This window comes from Glycine max, chromosome 14 (assembly GCF_000004515.6).
Source record: "Glycine max cultivar Williams 82 chromosome 14, Glycine_max_v4.0, whole genome shotgun sequence".
In the NCBI taxonomy this organism is placed as follows: domain Eukaryota; kingdom Viridiplantae; phylum Streptophyta; class Magnoliopsida; order Fabales; family Fabaceae; genus Glycine; species Glycine max.
Window position 1 is genome coordinate 761382 of NC_038250.2, and position 16108 is coordinate 777489.

Below are 16108 nucleotides of genomic sequence, written 5' to 3' on the forward strand. Positions count from 1 at the left end.
ATAACGATAACAATTGAAAGAGACCATACGAAAATTGTTCCCGAATGAAATAGTAAGCTTGAGATATGTTGACAGATTCATGGGTTTGAAATTTATTAACGATATGTTCTTAAAAAATGTGGTGCATACTTTAGGCAATGAGGAATGACACATTCTGGCCTTGGAAAACATTCCAAGCGATGCGTCCAAGTCAAGGCATTGACACAACACGTGTAGAGATCCAAATATGCTCCATTAAGAGTCAACTAGAAGCTGTCGTGGCCCATTTCCTTTAACTTTTTCATTATATTTTGCTTTTGTGCTTTTAGAACAAGTAACAACTCACATTCAAAATTCAATATCATAGGATAACAATAATATATGCACATTCAAAATTCAATATCATTGGATAACATATTACTAAATTCTTTCATGTGCGTTACAAAATTTCTATAAACACGCGAAATTGATTAAAAAAACCCAAAAATGTTTAAACTGAAAATTAAAAAAACAAAATTTCAAAAACAGTATATTTTTAGTGATTTGATTCAATTTTTGGATCTTGTCATTAAAATTGAATCAAATAACATATTACAATTATATTATTTTTATGTAATGGATGTTTAATATTATATAGATATTTTTTAAATTTTAATTATTATAGTATGCCATTTATAGTGTATTTTTTTCATAATAATTAGTAATAAACATTAAATAATTTATGATATTTCTTTTGTTTTGTAATCAAGATACATATATTATCTTTGTATGTTAAAAAAGATATCCAAATATTATTTAAAATTAATATTAAATATAAAAATATATTATTGTGTTATGAAAGGATTATTTTTAACTAAAATATGTTTTTTAAAATTAATAAAAATAAAAATTATTTTTAAAATAATATAACATAATAATTATGTAAATTTAATTAATAAAATTTAAATTGTGATAATAAATTAAAAAATATAAAAAATTGTAAATCAAATTATAAAAGATTAGTTTTTATATAATACAAATTAGATGATATATCAAAATCAAAATCACATTTTTATTTTATATTTATTTGTGATTATCCAAAGACGTTACTGTCAACGCCTCACAATTAACTAAAATAAGTATTTATAAAAAAGAGTATAGATAGAAACGGAAAGTGAAAATTTCGAAATTCTAGAATGGGGTCCAGCTTCAACAACACTAGTCCAATTTCTCTTAGTCTCTATTATCCGTTAATTTTAAAAATAAATAAATTGGCCTTCTCGTCGTCATCGTAATGGTAGGCATTGTTTCTCAAATCAAGAAGATGGTCAACGATCCTTGCATGGATGTGCAGGTCTTTTAATCTTCATTTCAAACTGGTCTTGTTCTATACTCTCTTTGGACTCAAACATAAGAATAACTAATTCACACTAATTAAGAATGTTAGTTAACTTCATTTAATTTTCTTAAATCTCATTTATAAAATGAACTTCATTTCCTAAATCATCGTTCATGCTAATTGATGGAAGACTTCAATTCTAGGGGAACTTGTTTCAAATGGGAATACTCCATTTTAAAAGCCATGTGATTGATATCATGAGAACAAAAGGAGTTGTTGAAAATTAAATTTGAATTAAATAAAAGGCATTTTGGGAATGATTTCATTAAATAGGGTGGAATCAATTAAGATTTGCTTATATTTTGGACCACTATACCTGAGTTTAGATTTACTTATATTTTGGACCACCATACCTGAGTTTAGATTTGCTTATATTCGAGTCTGGAGGAAATACTTAGTCATTTTGTAAAAAAAATTTTGTTGATGCAGCTTCGTGCAAGACAAGCACTTGGGCAGATTATTACTTCTGGTGATAGTTAATTGTAATCAGTTACTCCATTCAATTAAGGTCGGAATTGGGCTGCAGGCAAAGAGAAATCTCGATAGAATTTATTTTCTCCCAATTCCCACCTTATATGTAAGGTGTATCGGCCTTGTGCTTCAGCATCAAGTATGGTATGCTTCAGTGGATGTATTTCAGTGACTTCCTTGCTGTCTTTCCTAGAGGTTCATTTCTATTCTATTTATGCAGGCCACTGGCAAACTTTATCAAATATGCTATTGAAAATTGCAATTGTTGACTGTTATTTAGTTGTTAATACTTGCTTAACTTTAATTGGTTAACATGATATAAAGTTGGTTGTAGTTAAATATTCCTATATAGGCACTTCATAAAGATGATGATTCTATTTCTATCTTTGAGATTTGTTCATATTTATTTAGGCTCAACTGCGAAGTAGTCTTTTAGTTGGGGATTAAGATTTATTTTATCCTCATTATTTTTCATATGTGCTCGCCCCTGTTTTTAGATTTATTTTTTGTTCTGGTACTAGTTTATCAATAATATGTTTCTCTTGAAGTTTTTTAACAATATGTATCATGTTCTACTGTGTCAAATTGATACATGGTTTTTTTCTTGTTTCGCTTTGCAGGTGTATATAATTACTTGTATTTTTTTGAACCAGTCAGAGCAGTGTGAAAGATTTTCAATTTTGTAAGCACTCCTGACCAGGTTGCCCCGAAGTCTCTTTCTCTTTTGCTCACATCTTGTAAGTCGGAAGATCGAAGTAGATTTACAGGCTTTAGTATTGTACTATGAGTAGTAAATGCCAATTTTAGAACTTAGTTTCAATTTCATTCTGATGCTGGGATATTGACAAATGGTTGAATTCTATGTGTAAGCAACATGTCAAGGGGTAATGATTGAGGTGTATTTTGTAAATTATTGTGATGTTTTTATGAACATTCTTTGCGAACCAAACTTAGCACTTGTACTTTATACGTAACAACGTAAAAATTTACAAAAAATGTTTTTTAGGTATATAATTTAAAAAATGATGTTGTTTTTTTTGCATTTAATTAATGTTATATACATAGCCATCAATATAATTTTATTTTAATTTAAAGGTAGTCCAATTATATTTTATTTCATTTTTGAAATAAGAGGCATTTAAGTTTTTAAATTTTGAAAGGTGAAAACAATCAACTTGTTATTATTCAAAAGAGTAAGATATGATTCCCCCCAAAAAAAGAATAACATAAGATCTATTGCTCAATTTGTGTTCATGCTATTTGCATGTGTTGTTTTGTACAGTGGTAGCATACAAGTAAAAGAATTAAATTAGAATTTCTCACTTCTGTTTGATTTTTTTTCTTTAAAGAATGAATCTAAAATATTTCTTGTATCATTTTTTCTTAAAAAATCTTCAATTGAGTAATTTCTTTGAGTTAAATGAGTAGTAAGTAAAATACAATAATGTCTTCAGTTTTTTTTTTTAATGATAGTCTAATTTTGTTTCTTTATATGCAAAACATTTTGAGAACTTTATTTTGCTTAATAAAATTAGAAAAAAATAAGCATTTATTGGTGAGGAAAATTAATAATTGAAAATAAGAATGTTTTTAACTTTTGAAAATTACTTTCAATTAAACTGCACTTCTACTTTTTTTCTGTTCGTGATAATTGTAATTCTGCTTGAGGTTGAATCATACATCGTGCAATAAAGAAACAATTGGTATTGAGTAAACCAACCCTGTGGAAAAAAAAGATAATTTCTTTACTTTTCCATAAACTTCGGAAGCTAACATGGCTAATAGATTCTAGCGATTGGTTACACTCAAACAAATGCCTAAAATTTTTAATCGCTATTGTAAATCCTTCATTTCAAACTATCTAAATAAGGGATCGTATATGGAAAGGTTTAGAGATATACACAATTTACAGATTGCCATTGAAACCAAAATTAAACCTAGATAGACTAGGGAGAGGCAAGATTAAAAGACTGAAGGGAAAAGAAGAGATCGAAAGTCCTAACTTATCAGCCGATTTTTTCTGTGTTTGTGTCATCTGAAGGCCATATTACAGTTTCCATGAGCCGTTCCCTCATCAACTCCAAGTTTTCATCAGATATTTCTTGATATATCTCAGCGTGATTACATTTCTGCATGGCAATAAGAGGTGAAGAAAGGTTATAATTTTGAGTGCATCACCCCTTTACAGAAGATTATCACATGCCTTGGAGATCAAACGAAATGATTGACATCGATAATTTTGAGTTCAATTACCTTGATCCATTTGCCATAAAGGTGAAGCCGCGTTATCATCACTCTTTCAGCAAGTTGATGTTGCTCCTACCAATCGAGCCAAAAAACATAATGACATCATTTCCAATGTTATCAGGTAACACATTGTGAAACATAATTATCAAAACAATATGTTTTTATAGAAAATTATATGAATAATATATCCTGTGCAAAGGCATTAGACATGAAAATTGGAGGTGTGGAATGGAAGGAAACACAAACTGATCAGTAGTTTATTAAGCTATACACCGAGTCATTCGGTAGTAGCTTATTTTAAAGTGTTTTCAGCACTGCAAAAAGACCACAGCATGCTCACGAGGATGATTTTTCTTTTAACCAGCATAAGTATTGGAAAACATTGTGGCAGTTTAACATTTGGCATAGGAAGAAAATGAACAGAAAAAGCAGCTTAAAATAGCAACTCTTGAGCTGCACTTGAAATGTTGTTTATAGTACTTTTTTGTTTCAAAAAATTAAACATTCAATAGTTCACAAAATTGTAGTAAATTTTCAAGAGCAATCAAAAGACAAAAGACTCAACTACTTACTCTCTGAAAATTTTCAACAAATGATATAACTGAGCAGAGTACATACCTTTGCGAGGGATCGTATAAAATGTTTCCCATCTGCTGGGTCGTTTGTTGCAACGAAACTGTTATCATGGAAAACAACTCACAATTATACTATGTGTACAAAAAGTTAATTAACTTTATTATTTGCTTGTAATAATCTATTAAGGTCCAAATAAATGTTGTAGAAAACTAGAAATAGCGAAAGGTATCGATGTGGATTTACTACTTGACCGCTTTATCGATCAAGATTCAAGACTTGTTATGGAAATAGATTTCCTGTATTCACACATTCACATTTCGGATACATATTTTAAGCTAGATTCATCGAGATAAAGTATGAGTCTGTCCGATTTTCATTCAACTGATTAGTCGAATGCGTGAATGTGAAAATTCCCCAACTGCAGAGAATTCTAATTAGACTTTTCATAAAGAAAGATTGACTGAAATCAACTAGGATCAAGAATCTAACTATGAGATACCAGTTCAAGTATAATAATCATACCGAACCAGAGCACTTCCATTGCTGGCAGTGGCAAGTTTTGAGAGTAGTAAACGCACATAAAGAATTCTAATTTTACAATAATTAAAAAAAAAGAAGAGATACTTACGGTTGAATGTATGTAATCTTCTCTTTTTCACGAGTTCAATCAGTCAACAATTTAGAAGCTTACTTAACATGTGACTGAATGGAAACAATATTTTTGAAACTAAAATAAATAGTAATTAGAAGAGCATAGAAGTGTGAGTGGAAATTAGCAATACATAGATTTCACTTACTTATAGAACCACCTATATTGAGGTGGGTTCATCTCATACAACTGTTGAAGAACAGTCCTCACAGCCTTGTATGTGAAATAATTGAGTATTTGCTGCATCCAAATTAAATATGAAGTCAGTCAAATTGCAAGCAAGGAATAGTAGTAGCAAAATAATTAATTAATTAAAGATTCATTCACATGCCATTGAAATATTCCTAACACATGATAGTTTGGGACTATTTAATAATTTCTGAAGGGAGTGACTATGTTAAGTACTAGTACCTTTTTGACATCATGAAAAGTGTCCTCATATTGACCACCGAGCTCATTGACAATAGTGAGTCTCTTAGTCTTCTCCTTGTGTCTGCAATGCTTGTTGAAAATTGTATTAACACTGTGACTCTGAACGAAGGAAGTGGTGAGGCTCAGCAAGTGCTTCCTCTTGAGACACAAAACACTCATACTAGGGGTGGTGGGCAGAGCATCCACATACAAACGTGGGCAACTCTGCGACTCCACCGCCACAGATACACCACCCACCATCCTATCCTATCCTCAAACACAGATGAAAGATGGAAGATGCATGCTCTTTTGGAAAACCAAGCTCGGATTTTTAACTGAATCTTCACCAAACAATTATTCTGAGGTCCAAAATTTTCAAACTAATTACGTCGCCTTTTTCAATTAGTTGGACACTTGGGTTTGCCACCAATCCACGCACACACATCGCGCGTGACATTTAAATATGATGAAGGAAAAGAGTCAACTGAACATACATGGCTATTGCCCTGCTAGCAACTACCAAGGATAACATAATGGAATTGTTCAAGTATTATTTTCAGAAGATTCTAATCATCTCATAATGAATTTAGAGCTAGGAAGATCTTCTTATAATTTTTTTAAGGATATTATTAACCATTATTCTTAATATATTAAGATATTAATTAACAAATTAAAGGAAAAAATGTTTATTACATAAATTATAAGAGAACTTAAAATAATTATGTATATTGTAATTTTTTGTCTCCTAATAAAAATATTTTTATTTTAAGTTTGTTGACTAATATTTTTAGGATATAGTGATTAACTTAACATTTGTCTTTTTTTTTAATGAGGAATAAGAATGAGATAAACGTTTTGACTTTTCATGTTAAACCTCTTTCTTGTTTTTGAATATTGCTAGAATGAGTATAAAATGAGGAATTATTGTGTAATCACTAATAATCCCCCTTTTTAATCAACATTTTAAAGTTATCCCAATTTAAAAGAATTTAGAAAGATTTTAAACAAGCAAGCAGATGAAAGCTTATAAATGAACTCTATACTCTTTTACCCTTTTTTTCCATTTCCCTCTCCTCCCAACCTTTTTAGTCAATCATTTTATTTATATAAAAACTCCTTTTGACTTGTGTTTACCTATCCAAAATTGATTAGAACTTGCACAAAATTGTTGGTTATTGTACCTCAACAGTGGTAAATGTGACATGATATGCATATAATATATGTAGGAATTAATGTATAGGAGCAAATGCATGACGCACGTCTGTCCAAACAACTTCTAGGATCCTATATATTGAGAAGCAACAAAAAAGCAATTTGAAAACTGTGAGGGGTGGTGTGATTCTGATTAGATTAGGTGATGCCACGTGGACTAGAAGACAAAAAATTCTGAGAACAACGCTCCTATTTTTGAACGCTCTTAATCAATTAAATAATTCGCAGTCAGTGACAGTGGCTGAATAGCTTTGGATCAATGAACAAAACTCACTCAGCGTGAAGAGAGCAGAAAACAAGAAACACCAAAGAAAAGGGGCATGGATGCTGCTGTGTGTTCCACTCCCAAAGGTGATAAGTTTCAGATAGCAGAAGTTTCAACATGCCCTCCAGCACCAAAGAAGCCAAGGGTGCTTTCTAATTGCTCTTTGCGTAGATCACCCTAACCATTCTTTGCACCACCAGACTTAGAGACCTTCTTCTGCTTTGCTCTTCAAGATCTTCCCGTTTCATTTGTTTGCTAATTAATATATATAAGTAGACGATCTCGTGACACTTTAGAAGATGCATGGACTTTTGTTATGTGCTTTTAGTTTTTTCTACACCTCTTGCAAATGAGAGGTATATGCTTTGAGAACTTTAGAGGATTTTGTAGTGATTGATCTTAGGAACAGTTATTCACCCTATCTTTCTGCTAACTTTAGGTGGGTAACAACTTGTAGGATTTGTCTGTCTCTAAATTTAGCTAGGGGTACGTGTGCTCTCCTAACTAGATATAGATTTTTAGTTTATTTTCTTTTTTCTCTGTTATATATACAAGATATATCTTCTGACCTTAATTTGAAGGGTGCTGTGATGAGTGCAAAGAATAGTGGTTTTGGTTTTAGATTTGAGCGTCATAGCTTGGAATTCTACAAAACAAAACATAGTTTGTCAAGTGGTTGCTCTGAGAGAAGTTAAAGTCGATCATATTATCATATATACTTCCTTTCTGTTCAATTTCATCTTTTATTTTATTTTCTTCTACTAATTTCTTCTGCACAACTGATGATGATTATAAGTTTGATATTTTTAGTTAGTCGCTACGTTCCTTTTGTCTTTAAAAAAAATTGTGTGGGTAGAAGACCCTTCCATCAATAATGATAAAATGATTTTCGTTGGCAAAATTAATCTTATCAAATTAAAGAGTTAAAATATAATTATAAATTCTATAAAATATTCAGGTGATCATATGCCAATAAACGAATTGATATAATATGGGAAAAAATAATTAATATATTTAATTTTATAAAATGAAACATGTTTTGAGACAAACCAAAATATAATGAGATGAGATGGAGAAAGTATTTCGTGATGTATTGATTGTATTTTGACACATCTAGGCTGTATTTTTAGGAGTTTAATTCCGGGCAATAATTTCTAATTGGTATTTTTTTTATTCATATGCTGTAATTGGTATGCCTAAATCCCACTAATAAGTGTGTGTATTTTGGTTTTTCAAACAGACAAATGAAATCAAAGTGAACTGTTATTAAAAATCTGAAATAATTTTGTCAGATATGTGACTGTACTATACGTGTCTCTGAGTTCGGCCCCACAGTCTATGCAAATCCAATGAAGGGGTCTCTCTGGTTGGAGAATGAGAATCTCAAGAAATTTCTCATACGGGAATTTATTTTTCTGATAAAATAAGAGTAGTGGAATTGATGATCTATACTTATATAGTGTCCCCCGAATATTACTATTTTTTTTTTGGCTACTTGGTTTATAATCATTATTTGTAGCTACACCCTTACGTGTGTAAATGTACTCATGCACACAGATAGATACTTTGGAATTAAGGTTTTAAATTACGATTGTACGTATTTTCGTCGTTTTATTATATTGTAAAAAATTACAGATAAATATATATATAACTACGGTTACAAATACTTCAAAAATCTTAACAAAACAAAATTAAAAATTATAGTCGTAGAATATCTTTTGAAACCTTATTCGGAGTAAAGGAATAGATCAAAGAAACGAATTGAATGTTGTGTGTGGTGTGCCATATGTGATATGTGGTAATATTTTTGTACATGTATAACGAAATAATTAAGGAATATCCTTGTATAAGGATGTATGATTCTTTCCAAGATCTATTTGTGTGGGGGTAGTTGTACTTACAAAATTTTTAACTTTATTTATTTATTTATATGATCTCTTAAAATGGGCCTAAAAGATGTACATATTATAGAGGCCAGAATCCATACTTTCTGACCTATTGAATTAATCATGTGTAAATTTAAATACAATATATAGAAACTAACAAAATTTGGCATATAGTTGACAGACAATAAGTTTTTTAAGCATACGGATTATGATTTAATTTTCTTACTATATATATGAAAAAAAATTGTTGAAAATAGTTATATCCACTTTAGTAATCTCTCAACTTTGAAAGAGATTAATTTTCAATTAATAAAAAAAATTCCTTTGATGTACAAAATAAAATTTAAGATATATATTTTTTATTTATAAAAATCAAATTTAAACAGAAAAAGTTTACAACAACTCAACGGACTAAAATAAAGTTTGCTAGATCCACTTAGTTTAAAAATATGTTTAAGTAATCATATAACATATAAGTAACTTTAGATATATTTTTTTAAATAACTCTATTACTGATAAAATATAAACATGCCTTATACCTTCGTAATTCATCATGCAGACATGGAGCTTATAAGCCAGTTCGCCACTACTATTTGCGTTTTTACTTTTTAGTGAATAATAACGCGACTAAATGGGAAGCAACAGTGCAACCTGAACACGCGCTATTGCGAAAAGGTAGCATGTAATTATTTTGTGTTGAAAAAATATAATTGAAATTGCCAATAGTGCCTGCAAGTTGTGTTACAATTCATGATAAGCAGATAGTGAAAGAGAGAAAATGGAAAAAAAGAAAAAAATATTATTATTAGAATATAAATATATTAAATCTTATATAATTAATATTAATAACACGAATAATTTATATCTCTGATAAGTTTAAGTTGTACATATGATACACATGCAAATGTTTTAGAGTTTATGTAGTGTCTATGTTTTAGAGTTTATGTAGTGTCTATGTTGGACATATAAGTTGATTAACTAGCATGTCCAACATAAATATTTTATAGACTTTTAGTTAAATGTTTTTTTAAAAAAAAAACAAAAATGCTTACATGTCATGAAAAAAATTACTTTGACTGGCATGTTATTTAAATCAATAGTCAAAACAAATCCCATATGGTTAATATTTGAAAATAATCCTATATTGGTTGGAAGTTTCTAAAAATGTTCCAATTTAGTCAATTAACCCCTAAAGTAGTGATATCTTTGGAAGCTAATTATCATAATATATAGGATGTTCTAAAACATTACCAAATTTAATTATTTTAATATTGATCAGGTTAACTTTTCGGTTAAATAAGTGGGTTTCAAACCACATCAACATTTCTATTTTTAATTTGTTTTTTATTGAGAGTGCACATGAATGTTGACAAAACATCACTATCATTAGCAAAATTCAAGATCCAAAAGAAAAACAACTTCGAGTTCACTACATGCATGTCATGTGTCTAGCTAGACACACAAAGATGGCATTACTACCAACTAAAAAAATAGGTATCTTTGACACATAACAACATCTAGATAAACCTGCTAGTTAGTTTACGACGTGTCTACATCTAAAAACGACACCATCATAAACAAAATTCAAAATCCAAAAATATTCAACTTCAACCCAAGACACATAACAACACCCAGCAAAATATGCCAACAATAACAACCATTTCTTGATAATTTCGTATAGTATTGATATTATATATATGGACGAATAGCGAGTTCGATGCATGTATGTTATGTGTCTAGACACATATGCATTAAGGTAACGAAAATAAAAAGAGTGACTTTGACACATGGTAACAACTAGACAAACTTGGTAGTATGCTTACAACATTAATAACTCACCGTTGTTGTTGGCAATAATAATAATAATAATACCTTGTAGACCAGTAAAAGGATTCTTTATAGAAAGCCACTAAGCATTAGCTAATTGTTGACTATTTGATATGTGGGCAAAGCGTAACTTTTATTTATTAGTTAGTATATTTTCTTCTCACAAATAATACTAAATACGTATAACAACTCATCGCACATTAGTGTCAATATAATATAAAGTATTTATTTAAGAATACAATAGAAATTATTTAAATAATGCTTGATTTCAATAACTTCCATTTACTTTAATTAATTTTTATATTTTAAATTATTCAAAATATTGCTTATAAACTTAAATATTATAAAATCTATAATTTTTACAATATAATTATAAAATAATTAAATTATTATATTATTTCACTTTTAAAATTGAAACACATTTAAATTTATAGAGTAAATTCATTATTTTCTTCTGATTTTATACCAGAAAGAAAACTACTTTCTTGTGATCTTCCACGTGGAACTAGTCTTTGCATTCAACTTATTGTAAATCATATATATATATATATATATATAAAGGGAATGGATATCGTCCGAACTGAATTCGACCCTACAAAGTAAATAAACATGATTAAAAGGTAAATTCTTACTGCATAGTAGTAAATAAAATAAAAGGCAAGTACTTTTAAAAATAATTAAGAAAAATATACGAAGCCCTTAAATTACTCGGAGAAAAAGAAGAAGAAAAAAACGACAAGGACTTAAAAAAGTGCTGCCACGTTTTGCAAGCAATCTGAAGTTGTTTAATTTAGAAGTGAGTAATAAAATAATAAATTGAATTGTTTATGGGCTGTGACGTGATAATAAGTGTCACCTCAGTCCTCACTGGCAGGTAAGGCTCAGCTTTCCCCCTTTTTTAAAGTAAAGAAAATATTATTATGTGGTGGAGAATCAATTATTGATCCGAGGAAACTAAAAAAAGATGTTTGCAAAGGAAAATGGACACGTGTCTCTCATTGCTGTCAATTCTCGGACGCTATGGTCCCCACCCTTAGGCCACGCGTTCACCGGATTCTGCTAGTCAAGTGCGTGTCACGTGCCCCAGAAATTGTGTTCCTTTTTCCTTCTTCAGGGGCTCTGCTATCCTCACCCACCCTTCCCCTCTCCGTGAAACGTGATGCTGACGTCATCACAAGATGTCACTTCAAATTTAAACATGCAAGCCAACACTGGACTACATTTGCTAGTCTTGTTAAGATTTTCTTACTTTTTTATTTTCACTTTGACTCATGAATGAATTCCTTTATCCTCTTACATCACAACTGAAGTGAGATATCAACATTCAACACCCCAAATTCTAGTTATAGAGAAAGCTAAGTTCTTTGATTTGCCTTCCACCCCCTTAATTTCCTTAATTGATCAATTGGGAAATTTGGTCTTTGGGGGATTTTGAGGATTAGGGTTAGTATTTGCTTGATTGGGGAAGTCTTTATGTAACCTGAGTGGAATGGTTCTGTGTCTGCATGTGTGAATTCTGGCAAGGTATCACCCAAACCTATTTTTTTTCTATGGCATGTGATGTGTGAATGTTTTTCTGGTTGCAAATGTGGGAGAATTGGGATTTTGGTGCATGTACTTGGATCAGATAAACTCCAAATTTTGGTGGTTTTCTATTAAATGTAGCTCACTAGCTAGTGTGTATCCGCTTATGTGAACAATAGCTATGGTTGCATGTTGGAATATCAGTATATCACCCGGTGCTGTTTGGTTGTGTGACTAAATATATGGCAGAAACAACTGTTGCTGATTATGATTTTGTTCTTCTAGGGGCATTTGGTTGCTGGGCACTGACCAAGAGTTGAAAGATTTTATATTTACCTTTAAACAGCTGCGGCTCCTGCTGAAGATCAAGTAAGACCAAAATGGAAACTATTTTTGTTTTAAGCCTCTGTTTGCTTAACAAGTATTACCTTTTCATGATGAATTTTAATAATTTTGAATATGGGTTTCTCAATTTTCTTTAAGTTGCACTTATAACTTTACACATATGAGGCTATGAAACTTTTTAATGTGGCTTTACTATCAATCAGCATGCTGCATTTTAAGAGCCTTTCATTCATTAATGAAGCTATGAACTAGCAGTAGCACTATTGTAACTTTCTGTGAGTTGTGCTTGATATCATATTGATCAATTTGTACCTCTAGAAGATTTGGACATCTACGTTCCTGAGACAATTATGGCTATAGTTTTCACTTCGCGTGATTTTGTTTCAGAAATACCTTGTTTATCCATTTTTTTAATTCCATTGGAGGGTCTCTTATTGTAAAGGGGAATAACCACTGTCATTATCCACTTCTATTTATCTTGCCTTTTTTTTGTTTTAGCGTAAGGAATAAAATTTGTAATCCAATATTCATTTGTAGGGAGCTAGGGATCTGAAGATAAGATATGCAATCCAAATCTGAAACTGCAAATCAACTGAGGTCTGATCCACGTTCCTTTGCACCTAACCAATCTTATTCTGAACCCTGGTGGCGAGGTATTCAGTGCAATCCTGTCCCCCAAGCAATGTCAGGAGTGAATATATCTAATTCATCTTCACTTGAACGCCCTAATGGTGATTCAGAATCCAGTGAAGAAGATGATGATGCCACTAAAGAACCACAACCCACTGCTCCTAATCAACCAGGTGCTTTAGATTTATTGTAAAGAAAAATATAAGCATTAAAATAAGGAAAGAAAAAATTTGCTTATATATAGTGGCCCGTATTATGTTGATTTGATTTTTATTATTTTAGTCCAAGTGTTACAAGGTTACGAGGATACTGAAATACAATATTCTTTTCTTGGAAGGAAATTATGGACAAGACCACCAAGCGTTGCAACATTCTTCATCATCTGCACCTTTGGTGCGTGATGATTGCCTTACACAGGCTCCACAACTGGAACTTGTTGGCCACTCAATTGTAAGGCTTTGCCCTTTTGTTATTTTTTATTTTATTTTTTAGCATGAAGAGAGGGTGCAAAGATCATAGCTTTATGACTATGTTTAATAGAATAAATGTTTGCTGATTTTTGCATGTCAATGATGAAAATTCAATTATTGGAAAAATTATTGTCGAATGTTGCATGCTTTTGTAATGGATCCTAGTATGCTTCAAATTCTTTTACTACAGGCATGTGCTTCAAATCTTTATTACGGGGGCATGATGATAGCACATGTGCACCAACAGTTGGCATGTGAGACTAACCAGTGCTCATACATAAATTTTTTTTACATGTAGTTTGTCAAACTCACTGTTTTGCATTTCCCATAAATCAGTCTGGTTAGAAATGTAGTTTGTGAATAAACCTGAAGGATAGATTCTTATTACATGATAATTTTGTTTCATGCAATTTGGTTTATTTTCCTGTTTCAAACAATGGTGACATTGGGATATCACTGCAATGGTATATAACCATATTATATTTTCACTATTAGGGATACGCTCCTTTTATAGGAATGCCTCATGCCAGAATGGCTTTGCCCCTTGAGATGGCTCAAGAGCCTGTTTATGTGAATGCCAAACAATACCAAGGAATTCTGAGACGAAGACAGGCTCGTGCCAAAGCAGAGCTTGAAAAGAAATTAATAAAAGTCAGAAAGGTACAAATGTCCACCAGCTTATGCTTCTGTGGGCATGATTGTTACTCTATAGTTCTGTAGTTAATTGCCTTATCTATTTTGGAAAGTGATATCTCAACACATTTCAGGTTTGGGATATTTGTTCCCTTATTTTATTTTACATTGTTCTACAACCAATTTCCTTTCTGCAGAGCTAAAACTTTAGTTCGTCATGAAGGAATTTTAACTGTGTTTATATCTACAGAGGATACCAAAGTAAGATAATTGGAAATCTAGTAACCTCTGAACCGTTGAACATTTTAAAATCAGTAGAAGATTTTAACAAGAGTGCTGCTTTACCTAAATGTGAAATGCTATGGATCTTGAAGACTCAATAAATTAAGGAGAATAAGATGTTATCTTCATTCAGGTTTACACCAAACATGTGTCAAAAATCAAAATTTGTTTTCAATGAGACAGATTGGCTTCTAGTATAATACTGTGTACTTAATATTGTGTACATGCAAATCTGTGATCCTCGGGCATACTATACTAACTTCTATTTCTTCACAGCCTTATCTTCATGAATCCCGGCATCAGCATGCTATAAGAAGAGCACGAGGTAATGGAGGGCGTTTTGCAAAGAAAACTGAAGTTGAGGCTTCAAACCACATGAATGAGGAAAAGGATATGGGTACTGGCCAAGTCCCATTGTCACGGTCAATTAGTTCATCTGGTTTTGGATCACTACCCTCTGATTCTGCCGAGACCTGGAATTCGCCTAGTGTGCAACAAGGTGCAAGAGGATCTCAAGTGCATGAGAGATTTGAAGAACGCAACTATGCAAATGTTTTGCAGTCATCATCTACTTCTTGTTTGCACTCGGGTGAAAGAGCGGAGGAAGGGGACTGTTCAGGTCAGCAACGGGGAAGCATCTCGTCGGAGCACACCTCACAGAGGCGTCTTGCTATTCAGTAAACCATTGCATGGAGTTTGATGCTGAGGTTGGTATATAATTAGTGTAGTAGTAGGTTGAGTACCTTGGTTATCTATCTGTAAACATTGGCAATTTGCATGTCAAGCGGCAAATCATTCTTGGCTGTGTTTCTGCTGTTCATGATATGGGGAGAAGAATATGATTGATTGGACCATCATACTTGTGTTGTTGAAATCAACCCGTCCTTCATTAAATTCTCTTTTTCATTTTGTACAAAGATAGTAGTGAGCAAAGTCAAGCCAACGAATCAGAAGACTTGATGAAAAAAACTCTTTGCTCTACTGACTCGCTTTCCTATGGCGGCTTTATTTTATGTAACTCACCGGTTATTAATGTTAAATAAGAGACATCTTATGAGAGATTTGCTGCATGATTGTATTCGCTTCTTCTTAGGCTTTTGACATTTTACCTTTCTTTTGTGTGTCATCAGGTCATTAGTTCGACTAAAGTTTGAATGTTTGATCTTATATCGTTAACGAAACTTGCAGTAACTGTTGGCTAATCAAACACAGAATGCTTCACGTTTCTTGAAATACTCCAATTTTGTCATGCTCTGAATGGAAATGCAGAGAACATGCACGTTTTGCAGTTTAACAATAAATTTAAACAAAGGGAATAGATTG

The 16108-nt window shown here is 31.5% G+C and overlaps 2 protein-coding genes across 2 annotated transcripts; one reads left to right on the forward strand and one right to left on the reverse strand.

The window, feature by feature from the left end:
- Window positions 1-3515: 3515 nt before the first annotated feature.
- LOC100526846 (RbcX-like protein) lies at window positions 3516-6072 on the reverse strand. The gene is made up of 5 exons (NM_001251802.2): window positions 5712-6072; window positions 5449-5540; window positions 4694-4751; window positions 4082-4147; window positions 3516-3957 (listed from the first exon to the last, which is right to left on the reverse strand). Exons 1-5 carry the CDS (start codon window positions 5970-5972, stop codon window positions 3835-3837), a joined length of 600 nt encoding a protein of 199 aa, NP_001238731.2. The 5' UTR covers window positions 5973-6072; the 3' UTR covers window positions 3516-3834.
- Window positions 6073-12125: 6053 nt separating this feature from the next.
- Window positions 12126-15863, forward strand: NF-YA14 (nuclear transcription factor Y subunit A-14). Its single transcript, NM_001362946.2, has 6 exons — window positions 12126-12425; window positions 12711-12794; window positions 13308-13573; window positions 13738-13850; window positions 14366-14530; window positions 15062-15863. The coding sequence occupies exons 3-6, from the start codon at window positions 13333-13335 to the stop codon at window positions 15464-15466; spliced, it is 924 nt and encodes a 307-aa protein (NP_001349875.1). The 5' UTR covers window positions 12126-12425; window positions 12711-12794; window positions 13308-13332; the 3' UTR covers window positions 15467-15863.
- Window positions 15864-16108: the final 245 nt, after the last annotated feature.

What these genes read in the sequence shown, in the direction of transcription:
- LOC100526846 (NM_001251802.2), bottom strand. Translation starts at nt 5,972, where the DNA reads ATGGTGGGTGGTGTATCTGTGGCGGTGGAGTCGCAGAGTTGCCCACGT. An exon ending in CTTTTCATGATGTCAAAAAG is followed by an intron (nt 5,541 to 5,711) that starts GTACTAGTACTT and finishes ATTTGGATGCAG; the next exon opens with CAAATACTCAATTATTTCAC. An exon ending in TTTATGGCAAATGGATCAAG is followed by an intron (nt 3,958 to 4,081) that starts GTAATTGAACTC and finishes ATTGCCATGCAG; the next exon opens with AAATGTAATCACGCTGAGAT.
- NF-YA14 (NM_001362946.2), top strand. Translation starts at nt 13,333, where the DNA reads ATGCAATCCAAATCTGAAACTGCAAATCAACTGAGGTCTGATCCACGT. An exon ending in AACTTGTTGGCCACTCAATT is followed by an intron (nt 13,851 to 14,365) that starts GTAAGGCTTTGC and finishes TTTCACTATTAG; the next exon opens with GGATACGCTCCTTTTATAGG. An exon ending in AATTAATAAAAGTCAGAAAG is followed by an intron (nt 14,531 to 15,061) that starts GTACAAATGTCC and finishes ATTTCTTCACAG; the next exon opens with CCTTATCTTCATGAATCCCG.